Below are 12,571 nucleotides of genomic sequence, written 5' to 3'. Positions count from 1 at the left end.
TGCTGTGTGTGTGTGTGTTGTGTGTGTGTGCTGTGTGTGTGTGCTGTGTGTGCGTGTTGTGTGTGTGTGCTGTGTGTGTGTGTGTTGTGTGTGTGCGTGTTGTGTGTGTGCTGTGTGTGTGCTGTGTGTGTGTTGTGTGTTGTGCCGCAGCCCCGGGCTCTCTCGGAAACACAAAGGTCACTCTGTGAAACCTTGCCGTGATGCCCACGCACGCAGGACTCGCATCATCCCGGGAGAGATGCGTCGATCCAGGACGTGGCACACGCGTGTATACGGCCAGGTCGGCTTTCATGAGCAGCATCGCGAAACTGCGAATAAACCAAATAGCCAAACGAACAAACAAAAACGTTGCGGTACGACTCGTCTACAAAGTAATGACATTGTAAATGTTTGTAAATGGTCATCTTAAAATAGGTTTTGCTATAGCACTGCACAATTAACAACCACAGCACCGTCACTTGTTGAATGAGTAGCCAAACACAGTACTGCCATTCAACTGCAGTGTGAGCTACCGTGGTAAAAACGCAGCGGTGTGCGAGCGATGCTGTGTAGTGACGGGCTGCTCTGCTCATTTTCACAATGTTTCGTTTCTTTGACCCCCACATGGAGAAACTGGAGACACGAGGCTGCTGTTGCTGTGGAATGTGTCGGCGTGTGAAACAACCCGCGCTGCGCTACAGAAAGCGGCAGGAAGACGGGAGGGAGGGAGAGAGAGAGAGGGAGGGAGAGAGAGAGAGAGAGAGGGAGGGAGAGAGAGAGGGAGGGAGGGAGGGAGAGAGGGAGATTATTGCACAGTTGGCTAAAGTAGGATTAGCATACCGCCCGTCTCAATGTTGCGTTTCTGCTGCCTTGCCCGCACTCAATCTCTCTCTCTTCCTCCTCTGCTAACCCATTAACACCAGCCCGAGCAATCACTCCCTAATTGTTGGGCCAGTGCTGGTTTGTCACATGCTGCGCTGATTTGCTGCGTTACAAAGCCCCGTCATTAAGGGTCCCTCCGTGATTAGCTGAGCTGCCCATCCACACCCCGCTGTCTGGCGTCTGCAGCGCAAGAGCAACCACTGTGTCTCAGGATGTAAGACCTCATATATCGTTTACTCTATATCTCGTATACACTTGTGTACATTGGAAATCGTAAAATATATAATGCCTTCAATTGCACTTGGTACTGCTCTTGTATTTTGAAAATTGTCCTGGAAGGGCGTCTACTAAGAAATACATAATAATAATTACTGCACCCTACCACCTCACTTTCCCACGCCCTCTGCGACGAGAAACCAAAGAGCGAGTGTAGTCAGAGAGATGGACTGGGGCTGCGAGTGAGCAACCGAGTGCGAGAGAGAGAGAGAGAGAGAGAGAGAGAGAGAGAGAGAGAGAGAGAGAGAGAGAACACAACCCCCTGAGACCCAGCCTGGCTGCACCTCCACCAACAACAGCAGCAACAACAAAAGTAAGACACCTTTCGGGGGTAAATAACATCCTTGATCTTTTTTTTCTTTCTTTGTTTCTTAATCAGAGAAGACAGTTTTCACTTGCTGGGGCAGTTGGTAGCTTAATAGTTTGAGTGCTGAGGGGTTTAAACTAAGTTCCTGTGAAGCCACGGTGGGCTGGGATGGGTGCACCTGGATTTTTCAAGAGCACTTCTGGAAGTTTGCTCTTCGGGGTGGTTTTTAGAGGCCGTGTCTGTGACTGCACTGTCCTCCTATAAGGGAGCAGCCTGCCTCTTCACAAAATGAAGTCAACAGGTTGGCTAGTAGAGCTCTGTGCACAGAAAAGGAGAGATTGCCCTTCTCAGTGGAGAAGAAAGAATGTGATGACATCAGATGCATTGAGACAGTTTAACAGCTTTAAAAGTATAATCTGAAATATTAACCTTGTTTATGTGGTTGGGTGGTGCCTTATGGTGTACGTGACCAGTTTCTGATGGTGTTGTGCAACGTGGGAGGCAATGGCAGCGCTGTGTTGCTTTGCAGCGCAGGGGGAAGCAGCAGGTTGTGTGGGTTGTGTCTTCTGTAGCTGTCGCTGGCGAGATTTCCCTCTCGGGGTCTGTCGAGGCCTGGCTAAAACCGGAGATTTCCCCTCTCTCTCGGTGTGCGGGGCTGAGTGCTCTGCCCTGGATTACCCTGGCAGAGCGTCGACGCCCACAGCGGCAGTGACCAGGCGCTATGAGAGGAGACGAACTCTGAACCACCCTGGGGGGCTGAAGGAAACTGACGGCTCCTTGGGCCAGAGGAGAGGTCACACTATTCCCAGGTTATTACCGGAGTCCGATGAAACTCTGCTCAGTTCTTGTTGTAACAGTGTAACTCACTTGGGCCCCCCTTGCCGTTCGTGCTCTTCGGCACGGCGCTCTGCAGCTGGATTCGGGGGGGTGCTGCAGGCATGCATGCAGGGTACAGAATAAAATAGCTGAGCACTTTACAGCCCTGTCCTGACCTCCTCCTCTCCTCCTGCAGTATCTCTTATGTTTGGCAGCTTTATTGCCTTTCTCAGAGATAGCATAGCGTATGCAGACTCATAGGGGACTGATTATAATGGGACACTTACAGAGAACTACCTGTATTGGGCAATGGCATGGGCCCCCAACAAGCCCATATAGGAGTCTCATACCAGGGGTGGGGGGACACAGAGTCCTCTTCTGCTTTTTGTTCCAGCGGGAGATCTGCGTTTCTCGAGGAGTGTCGTCAGTTGCTCACTCGTGGGAGTTCAGCTGACAAGTTCAAACGGGCCGATTACATGACGTTGGGAGAGAAGTGTCTCAGCTGAGAAGATGTTCTGTTGGGCAGGAACAGGAACACAAAGAGGTCCCTCTGGCACCAGTCTAACAACCCGTGCCTTGTTGTTCTGGCTGCGGTTGACCTAGCATAGGCCAGCGCGAAACATTTTTACCCCTCAAATCGCTTCCTCTCCCAGTGAAAACCAGAAGTACCAGCACACAGGGGACACCCGGTCCTCAACGGCCAGCCCGCTCCACGCCCTCCTCTCCGAGAGACGCCGCGTCGCAGAGGGACAACAAAAAGCTGCGGTGACGGTTGACAACGAACACACCTCTGGCTCCTTCGCCTCTTTCAAACCCTTGTCCCTGCCTGGGTTAATGTTGAACACTTTGTCCTAAGACGTACCTAAAAGTCTTCTAAAATGTTCGGTTACCGAGACTGTAGGGCTTCTTAATAAGTCACTGCAGTGGTGCCATTAAGAAATCACCCTGCCTGTCACTGCCTGCCGGGGTGGGGGGAGAGATTGCCAGAACCGGTGTGTGAAAAAGCGAACAGCAAGGAAGGCTGGTGTTGAAACTGGCAGAGAGGCAGCCGAGAGCGCCGGCGTCTGCAGAGGGGGCGCGGAACAGACGAGCATATGGTGTCTGTTTTAATTATTCATCGCCGGGCGCCATGTCAGGCATCTCAGACGTTTCAAAGCACAGAGTTAGCCTGAGCGACAGGACGCCCCCAGGAGCAGGGTCCCCCGGGTCTGAAGGGTCCGGACGAGACCGGGCTGCTACTGTGACGTCGTGGACGAGTGGGTCTCTGCCAGCACCGGTGAAGGTCTGGTCACGTTAAAAAACAAACAAACGCACCCTCTCACAAAGCAAGGGAGTGTAACACCGGGGGGTGTGAGGAGAAGGTGGTGCGTTACTGTTTCAGGCCCTGCTCAGCAGTCTCAGCCCCAGTAGCAGCCAGTTGGTCATGACACCAGTTGGCGTATAAAAAGATAGCAGAATAAAAAGAAATAAGCGACATTGCGTGATGTTAGCGGCAGTGTGTTGAGGGGGGATGTGTGTGTGTACAGTGTAGTGTGCAGCCCCCCACCCCCTCCTCTCCTCTCCTCTATTGTGCAGCACTAATTAAATGCGTATTTAATATCCTGCACACAAAAACAGCCATCCATTCCCATTTCCTCTGATCTCAACGTGCTGCTCACATCTCTCTCCCTCTCCACCCCCTCCATCTCTGCTTCCCTCATTCTCTCCCTCTTCCTTTATCCTCCTACTCTATCCCTCTCTCTCTCTCTGTCAAAAACCTCTCACAAACCTTGTGATGTGCCAAGACAGCCTGGTTTTACTGGACAGAACAGGAAGGAAAGGAGAGAGAGGAGAGGAAAATTAAGAGAAAAAAAAAAAGAGGTAGAGGGAGGGAAAGATTTAAGAGAATGCCAGAGAGAGAGAATCGGTGAGGCAAGAGGAGAGAATGAAAGAATGCAAAAGAAGGAACAGGGAGAGCTTTGCCAAAGACTGCAAAAGACAGAGAAAGAGTGAAACGGAGAGGGGCGGGGGGGTGTCAGGAGAAGGGGAGAAGTTCCAGTAAGTCCATTGATCCCTGAATGGGGAGAGCAGCCAACCCTCCTTATGTGCTGAAAGAGCGAGAGAGACGGGGGGAGGAGGAGAGAAAGGCAGAGAAAGGGAGAGCGGCAGGGGAGGCCGCGAGCACAGCGGGAGGCTCTCGACGGCTCCAGTCTTTCAATCCAAGTTCAAGTCCACTGTGAAAGAGCGCTTTACCGGCGCGACCGGAGAGAAGCAGCGTTTTGGCAACATCGGCCGTTCATACATTCATGCATTCATACAATACAGTTACATACACCCTCATACCACCTCTCCCTCCCCCTGCAATCGAGCGCTAATGGTGCCGTTGCTTTGTTGTGTTGGCACGCTGCGGTGGGCGAGGGCTGGGCACGGTGGCGCGGTGCCCAGGGTTAATGGCGGAAGGGCAGGGGGCCCTGTCTCGGCCCGTCTCCTGTTTACCCCTCGTGTGCCAGACCGAGTGATCTCACCGCTCGGCCCATCCTTCAGGCCATGCGACTGCTGTCTCTTTGTCTCTCTCTCTCGCATATTTGAAATTCCCTGGTGTTCATCACGGCCGCAGATCCAACTGAGTCAGAGAGATGCAGACCGTACGCACTGACACATGCACACGCCTCAGTGACTTGCCAAACCCCTCTCCCTCTTTGAAGTGTCTCTCTGCTCTATCTAACCCATTTTCCATCCTCCTCTCTCTCACCCTGTTTCAGATCACCCCTCGGTCTCTCTCTCTCTCTCTCTCTCTCTCTCCCCCCCCCATGTCAGATGTCGAACACCTCTCTCTCTGCTGTTTCTAACCCATCTTTTCTGTTCCCCTCTCTCAATCTCAGCTCCTCCAATGTGGCAGTGCACGCTGTGTGTGGCCGGGGCGGGGGCGCTGCTGTACGCCCTGTACCGCTGGCTGATCCCGGCGCTGGTGCGGTACAACGGCCCATTGGCACTGCTGTGGCACGACGGGGTGGTGGAGCGCGGCCTGGACCTCCTGACCCGCTCCACGCGGCCCCAGCGCCTCCTCGCGCATGTCCAGAAACACGCCACCCTCCGAGACCCCACCAGCGTCATCACTACCATCGACCACTTCTGCCGCCACCGGGAGTGGGCCATGAACGTGGGCGATGAGAAGGGTAGGTGACCAGTAATCTGTTGTGGTGCGTGTGTTTTTAAGCAGTGTGGCAATTCCAGAGCTCGTTAATGATTTGCCACGAGAGCGCTGTTTATTAACCAGCCGCTCGGGCGACTCGTTCACATCGATCGTGAGTGGGTGAGCGTTGGACACAGATGTGCTCAACATTTCGGTTCCCAGGATTGCAATATATAAGCAACTGAAATGGTTCCACCAAGATGAAGAAAAACAGAAGAAATCTCTCTCTCTCTCTCTCTCTCTCTCTCTCTCCACCCCTCACCTCCCTGCATTTTATTTTAGTTTCCACCTTTAACCTCCGTATCCTACTCTCTCTCTCTCCCTCTGTTCCCACCTGTAGACTCCCTCCCTCCCTCCTTCCTTCCCGCTCTCCCTCGCTCTCTCTCTCTCTCTCCTTGCCCTCTAGTCTCATCAGCCGGGTCTGGCCTCAATTGGAAGTGAAGGACTCCTGCTGTCAGCGGAGCCAATCAGATCACAGCATGACTGGCCACCCTGGGACTCGCAGAGACGCATGCTGCCATACAAGCGCACACACACAAGTACCTTATAATACACACACTACGATGCACACTCGCTAAATACAAAACACCCAGAGAGACGCGGTGCCTACTGGACTGAAGCGAGTCATACGTTTGGACTTTGTCCTTGTAATGACATCAAATATTATAATACGGTCACTATTGTCTTTCACTTTGCACAGCTTGGGATGTACAGACGCACAGAGGACTGACTGGTGTGTGTATGTGTGTGTTTTTCCACAGGTGCCATCCTTGACTCGGTGGTGCTAGAGGCGAACCCGGGCACCGTGCTAGAGCTCGGCACCTACTGCGGCTACTCTGCGGTGAGGATCGCCCGTCTGCTGGCGCCCGGCACCCGCATGTTCACCCTGGAGTTCAACCCTGCATCCGCCAAGATCGCACGGCAGGTCATCGCCTGGGCCGGCCTGGAGGACAAGGTGAGCGCCTGGGTCTGAGCCCGGCCTCCCTCTCTCGTCTCTCTCTCTCTCTCTCCCCCTCTCTGACCGTTGTGTGCGTCTCTGCAGGTGACGCTGCTCGAGGGCGCCTCAGGGGAGCTCATCCCACAGATGAAGGAGAAGTTCGGTGTTGACAAATTCGACTTGGTGTTCCTGGACCACTGGAAGGACCGCTACCTCCCCGACACCCATCTGCTGGAGGTACTGGTGCTGGCTCACTGGACTGGACCTCACAGCACTGCACATCACCGCACTACACTGTACAACATAACGCAGCGTCCCTGCACTACACAACACGCCGGCCCGGCCCCACACTGACCCGTCTCTCCCTGCAGGACTGTGGGCTGCTGCGCATCGGCTCGGTGCTGCTGGCGGACAACGTCATCTGCCCCGGGACGCCAGACTACCTGCAGTACGTGCGCTCCAGCCCCCGCTACGACAGCCGCTACTTCAAATCCCACCTGGAGTATACGCTGGCTGAGGACGGGCTGGAGAAGTCCGTCTTCCAGGGGTAGACGCACACGGGGAGACGGACGGGTTCCCCTGGGGTTTCTCTTACTCCCCAGGGGGTCTGTGGTGAAGCCCGGGGAGAACCCGTGGGGCATCCCTGTAGAACAGTCAATAGAATAAATAAGTGCACAGTTCCCGGGGGCGGATTTCACCAGGGTACACTTGGGTAAGGGCTTATCCAGCGGTGGGGTAGGACACAGTGGGAGCAGCAGCCAATCAGGAGAGAGAGAACGGCTGCCAGAGACACCCATTGTATCTGCTGTTAAAACTGTTATCATGGGAGGGGACAAATTTTTATATATAAATATTTGACACACCCAATCTGTGTTGTGTAGTTGTGTCCTCAGTGCCGCCCGTCTCGGCAGCAGAGGGGGAATGAAATGGACCTGGTCACCAGCTGACCAATCAAAGGGCCCAATACAGCATCGCTGACATCACTACCTCACGTGCCCAAACACACCAGTCCAACCACAACCCGCTGTAGGACACACTCAACACCCACCACCAAGTCCAGCCACAGTGCTGGGAAGACCAGCCCGCTTGACCTGGCACAAAAGGGAGCACACTCTAACACCCATCAACGGGCCTAGCCATGGCGCGCTCATTGGGCCAGGTCTGAGGTGGACACGGGGGCCCCCAGGGGAGTTGTCGTCCAGCTGCTGGAGATATGGGTTTGATCTGCATATATAAACACAAGTGAAGAGCCTTTTTGTTTTGTTTCGTTTTTAATCGGAAGACTTTTCCAGCCTCCTTTTCACAGAGTAGAATGCATTCGTTTATTAATTATCAATTAAAGCCCCCAACCCCACCAAGAGTCTGAATTACAGGGACAGGACTGACTTCAGCTCAACTGAAGTTACACTGCAGTGACCAGGGTTCTGGAAATGGGAATTAGCCGAAAAAAAATTATTAAAAAAATCCCGACTTCCCTGCCGTCTCGGCCGCAGTCTACAGCACTGAGTCACACAGCGCCCTCCTGTGGCGGCTTCTGTCCACTACCCTTCCTCAGCTGTTGCCATTAAACCCTCAGGAGAGAGCAGCTTGTGTAGAAGACTGTGGCAAACTGAGCCGCTTTCGACCGAGGTCACAGACAGGCACACGTCTGTACAGGAGCGCATACAGATACATGCGTGTGTCTCGTGCCGCACTGTCGTGTTGTGCTTGTCGTGCGGTGTGATTTATCATGCTGTGGTGTGTTGTGGTGTCTTGTTGAGCTGTGGTGCTGTTGTGCGGTGTGATGTTTATCAGGTGTGGTGTGGTGTGGCGCGGTGCTGGTCTAGCCCATGGCAGTGTTTGCTCAGCTGTCCTGGCCAGCCTTGCTGCTGTTGAAGATCTTGGCCAGCAGGGACACGTTGGACTGGGCCTTCTCCTGGATGAGCTGTGCCTTCTCCAGCGCCTTCCGCTGCTCCTTCTTGGAGCGGCCCGGGCCCGGGGCCTGGAGCCGCCGCTGCCGGATCTCGTCCTCGGTGCGCCGCTGGGTGAAGTCCCAGGTCTTGTCCGGCCCACCGCGGCCCTCCTTCTCCCTCCTCTTGCGGAGCCGGTCCAGGTCGCGGCTGCGCTCCACGTTGGCCAGGTAGAAGCTGGTCTCCCTCTTGGCCTGGGAGATCTCTGTGCGCAGGCGCTGCTGCCGTACGGTCTGCTCGTAGGCCAGGCGCTCGCTCAGGTGGCACCACTGGAACCGGTGCAGGTACTGAGAGAGAGAGAGAGAGATCGGAGACCAGAGATCAGAGTTGTTCTCTCGGGGGCGTGGGGTGAGCCAGGGCTGCAGTCTGAGCCCAACATCGACATCAGTGAGCTGCCACAGCGCTGGAGCGGTCCGACGCCCCCGGCCTCGCTCCCCTCGACACACAGATCAAGTTCATGCTCTGCGCAGGGCTGTCTATGCCATAAAGAATCGTGCAGGCACACCCCACGCGGCCCTGTGCCTGAGCAGCACGGTGCTGGAGCTCAGCCAAATCAACACCAGTGAGCTCCAGAGCAGTGCCAGCCAAACACTCCCAGCAAACAATGAAAACCATTAACACCAGATCAGTTACAAACTACACTGGAGAAATGAGCCTGAACCCACTAATAAACTACAGGGCTTCCATTAGCATTCATTATGACCATAATTAGCAACATTTTCATTGTTTACTATGGTTATTAATGTGTATGCACGCACAAAGCACATTTTGAATTTGAGTTTGACAGAGATGGAGTCGGAGGGATAGAAACAGAGGATGCAGACAATGAGTCACAGAGACATGCAGACAGAGAGGAGGAGGAGGAGGAGGAGGAGGGAGGTAGGGAGAGAGTTGCCGTCAGTGAGACAGACAGAGAAAGAGAGTCAGTCAGTCCAGCGGTCACTTGAACAGCCGGTCAGTGAACCCACTAACGCAGGGGCGTCAGACTCCAGTCCTGGGGGGCCGCAGAGCCCGGCTCTTGGCTCCTTAATTGGTCTAATTAAACAATTAACTGGATTCATTGAACCCTTATCTTCCAGACTCTGAGAAGTTCTGGGGGTTCAGTGTTTTGAGTCAAACGAAGTGTCAGGCAGATGACAGTTTTAGATGAGCCCACCTGAGTCAATAATGACATTCATTAAGTAAGAACAGACAGATTGGAACAACAACCAGCTGACACCGCGGCCGGCCGGTGACTCCCTGCTGGGCGGGGGGGCGGCGCCGGGGTACCTTCATGCACCACAGGTCGTCGTGGAACCGGCTCCTCTTGCGGGTGCCCATGGGCGCGCTGTGCAGGCTGAGCGCCACCCGCTTGGCCACCCGCTTGTCCCGGAACTCCACCCAGCCCTCGGTGAACGAGCGCGCGTTCGAGCCCGCCTTCTTCTTCTTCCTGCGCACGGAGTGGTCTGGCACAGAGAGAGAGAGAGAGAACAGAGGGGATAAAAAAAACACATGAACCAAACTGCTAGGATGACCGCAATGCCACAGTGCCCTGATGAGGCAGATAAAACACACTCAGTGTCTCAGGGTCCCCAGGCTTGCCACCCCCCACCCCAGCGCTCTCACCCTCCGGCTGCAGGAAGATCCGGCCGATCTCTCCGTGGACGCCCAGCATGTTGCGCACGTGCTTGGGCCTCAGTCGGGGGGGGATGTGTCCCAGGTAGACGATCCCAGGGACCGTCTTCTTCCCCGGGGGAGCCTTGGCTGCTGCCTGCGTCTCTCCATCGTCACCGACATGTTGTTGTCCTCCGTCTGCAGTCCCCTCCTCCTCCTCTTCATCTGCATTATCATCATCTTCTTCTCCTCCATCTTCTCCTCCAGCGTCAGGGCTGACCACGTCCTCCCCCTCTCCACCCTCCTCCCAGCCTTCACACATCCTCTCTTCCTCCTCCTCCTCTTCTACTCCAGCTTCATGGCTGACAAAGTCCACCCTCACTCCACGCATCCTCTCTTTCTCCTCCTCTTTTTCTTCTTCTATTCCAGCGCCAGGGCTGACCACATCCTCCCCCTCTCCAGCCTGTTCCCTGTCTTTAGACATCCTCTCCTCCTCCGACATTCTGCAGAGAGAAACATCGCTCTTTAGACCAGACAGTTGTTTTTTTATATATACTAATATTATTATTATTATTATTCTTTATAGCAGGTGGTTTACCATCTATACAACAGTGCAATTCTACATTGAAAACAGTTTAACAGAATGACGTAATTATATAATGGTAACTGAATTACACTAAAGCAGAAATACTGCCGTGGCCAACAGCGGGTGAAACACTCCCGCACACACGAGTGACGGTGAACACGGCGGGCCGCAGTGACGTAGCACAGGGTATTGAACACGATCTGCACTGGAAAGAACACAAAGCGCCCGCCGCTGTCTGTGACGCAGCTCTACGGAGGCTGATCTAAGACAAGAGTTACATTGTATTTGTGAGCGGCACACGACTGCCGCTACTCTTATCTTAACCGACGTACGAGGACAACAAGGCGTGAGACGCGTCTGACTAAAACATGTCCAGCTGGTCCACTCGCCCCACATGTCCGCCACTCAGCCTGTGTACCTGCGGAGACCCGGGGCCGGTGAGCGGCTGACCTGGTCTGAGCGACGTCGCTTGCCCGTCCTGGTCTTCAGTGTGCCTTCCCCGCAGCTCTGGAAAGCCTTGTTTCGGCAGTGATGAACTGGAGAACTGTTCTTGAACTCAACTTCACAACATGACAGCGTGCACCAACACACTGGGCGCCGCCATGTTACCACGAACGCGCATGCGCACACGCTCTTAAAGGGCAAACGCATCAATTCATATGAAGGTAAACCTGCTAGAGCAGCCAGAATACAGCAGCTGTATATCATATAAACACAGGGACGTGCAGTGTGGCATTGATATTAAACTGCAACAAAAACAAAGCGCAATGTCAGTGCCTTTTTAACATTATAATAACAAAACCCTCAAATAACGCACTTTCTCTATACGTATGTAAGGCAGTACACTACAGTAGTTACAGTACAGTGTATTACAGCAGTGTAATTATATTATGGTAATATATGATGGTGAAGTCAATGGGCTTCTCTGTGACAACAGACCAGGCAGTAAATAATGACGTCTGTATCATATACAAGTAAGTGTATGTCAGTGATATTGATGTGTAATAAGCTTTGTGTAATGAACTGTGTAATAATATGGATGCATATGGCTGTCCCACTACACTTCTTGTCCTCTGTGACACCCTTTCCTCCCTGTTGACACTTCTTTGGCTGTGTGTGGTCGCACATGACATTTGCTCTTCCTGTATGTTTTGTTCCACACTCTCTCAGACAGTTAGCTTATCCATACTACTACTACTACTACTACTACTACTACTACTACTAATAATAATAATAATAATAATAATAATAATGCCCTTCTTTGTTGGAGGGGAGAAGCTGCTCATAAGGTAAAGCTGCTGCTTCCCTGGTTTCCAAACTGAGGTGCTATCTTTGCTCTAGGCTGGTGCGGTGCTGCCCCATGGGTGAGATGCCATCTCTGGTGAGGAGGAAGAGCGCAGGTGCTGCCCCACATGGAGCTGGCAGCACTGCCTTCTACCCCTGTCCGCTGGCGCCCACCCAGGCTGCCCCTTTGTATCGCAGCCCGTGCCCAGAGGTCGGCCTGTGTGAAGACGTGTCTCTGGAGGCCGTCCAAGTGCCAGAGGGAAAAGCCCTGGCAGGCCTGGGCCAGGGACCAACGAGGAGGGATTGTTGGCATCCTGGGCATTGTTGCTTCCAGCCAGGGGGACGTCACCCCCGTCCCACCACTTCCAATTCTCGTCTGATTCCCTCTTCAGTAAAATGAGTGAATGGATTAAGGACCTGCCCATCCCTATGAGTGGCCCAGGCTGGCTAGAGTTCTGCTCCTCGCCTCTGTTGGTTGATTCTACGGGCTATAGGGCTCTCTCGTTGGGGGAAGATTATCTGATGGCCGTGGGTTTGGGCACATCATTAATTGCTTTCCACTTAATTTGAACTTAGTAAATGCCTTTAGTTTGGGACGGGCCACAGTCTCTCTGGTTTATCTCCTCCTGGTCTATACTATCCCCCTTAGTCTCCCACTTGTGCAGTTTGCCACACATTGCAATGGTTTCTGAAATGCATTCTCTGCAGGGGCATCTAACTGTAAGCCACATGGACTGGTGATTTTATATACAGGGCCTGCCGGGCCTTCTATTTGCACTGCGAGAAATCT

General features: G+C 53.5%; 2 protein-coding genes across 4 annotated transcripts; one reads left to right on the top strand and one right to left on the bottom strand.

The window, feature by feature from the left end:
- The first annotated feature begins 975 nt into the window (after positions 1-975).
- comta (catechol-O-methyltransferase a) lies at positions 976-7,236 on the top strand. 3 transcript variants are annotated; one of them, XM_066710076.1, is made up of 5 exons: positions 976-1,075; positions 5,122-5,415; positions 6,194-6,387; positions 6,475-6,606; positions 6,741-7,236. In XM_066710076.1, the coding sequence occupies exons 2-5, from the start codon at positions 5,130-5,132 to the stop codon at positions 6,918-6,920; spliced, it is 792 nt and encodes a 263-aa protein (XP_066566173.1). In that variant the 5' UTR covers positions 976-1,075; positions 5,122-5,129; the 3' UTR covers positions 6,921-7,236. The 3 variants fall into 3 exon arrangements, with proteins under 3 accessions (XP_066566173.1, XP_066566172.1, XP_066566174.1); XM_066710075.1 differs by lacking the exon at positions 976-1,075 and adding an exon at positions 1,336-1,450; XM_066710077.1 differs by lacking the exon at positions 976-1,075 and adding an exon at positions 1,367-1,468.
- Positions 7,237-7,621: 385 nt separating this feature from the next.
- Positions 7,622-11,118, bottom strand: abt1 (activator of basal transcription 1). The gene is made up of 4 exons (XM_066710074.1): positions 10,916-11,118; positions 9,924-10,414; positions 9,588-9,763; positions 7,622-8,605 (listed from the first exon to the last, which is right to left on the bottom strand). Exons 2-4 carry the CDS (start codon positions 10,411-10,413, stop codon positions 8,213-8,215), a joined length of 1,059 nt encoding a protein of 352 aa, XP_066566171.1. The 5' UTR covers position 10,414; positions 10,916-11,118; the 3' UTR covers positions 7,622-8,212.
- Positions 11,119-12,571: the final 1,453 nt, after the last annotated feature.

Source organism: Amia ocellicauda, chromosome 7 (genome assembly GCF_036373705.1).
Source record: "Amia ocellicauda isolate fAmiCal2 chromosome 7, fAmiCal2.hap1, whole genome shotgun sequence".
NCBI lineage: Eukaryota > Metazoa > Chordata > Actinopteri > Amiiformes > Amiidae > Amia > Amia ocellicauda.
Note: the sequence above shows the minus strand (reverse complement) of the source record. Positions and strands in the feature narration are given on the sequence as shown.

Coding starts and splice junctions, on each gene's coding strand:
- abt1 (XM_066710074.1), bottom strand. CDS start 10,413: ATGTCGGAGGAGGAGAGGATGTCTAAAGACAGGGAACAGGCTGGAGAG. Junction 9,764..9,923: donor GATCTTCCTGCAGCCGGAGG/GTGAGAGCGCTG, acceptor TCTCTGTGCCAG/ACCACTCCGTGCGCAGGAAG. Junction 8,606..9,587: donor ACGACCTGTGGTGCATGAAG/GTACCCCGGCGC, acceptor TCTCTCTCTCAG/TACCTGCACCGGTTCCAGTG.
- comta (XM_066710076.1), top strand. CDS start 5,130: ATGTGGCAGTGCACGCTGTGTGTGGCCGGGGCGGGGGCGCTGCTGTAC. Junction 5,416..6,193: donor GAACGTGGGCGATGAGAAGG/GTAGGTGACCAG, acceptor GTTTTTCCACAG/GTGCCATCCTTGACTCGGTG. Junction 6,607..6,740: donor CCGACACCCATCTGCTGGAG/GTACTGGTGCTG, acceptor CTCTCCCTGCAG/GACTGTGGGCTGCTGCGCAT.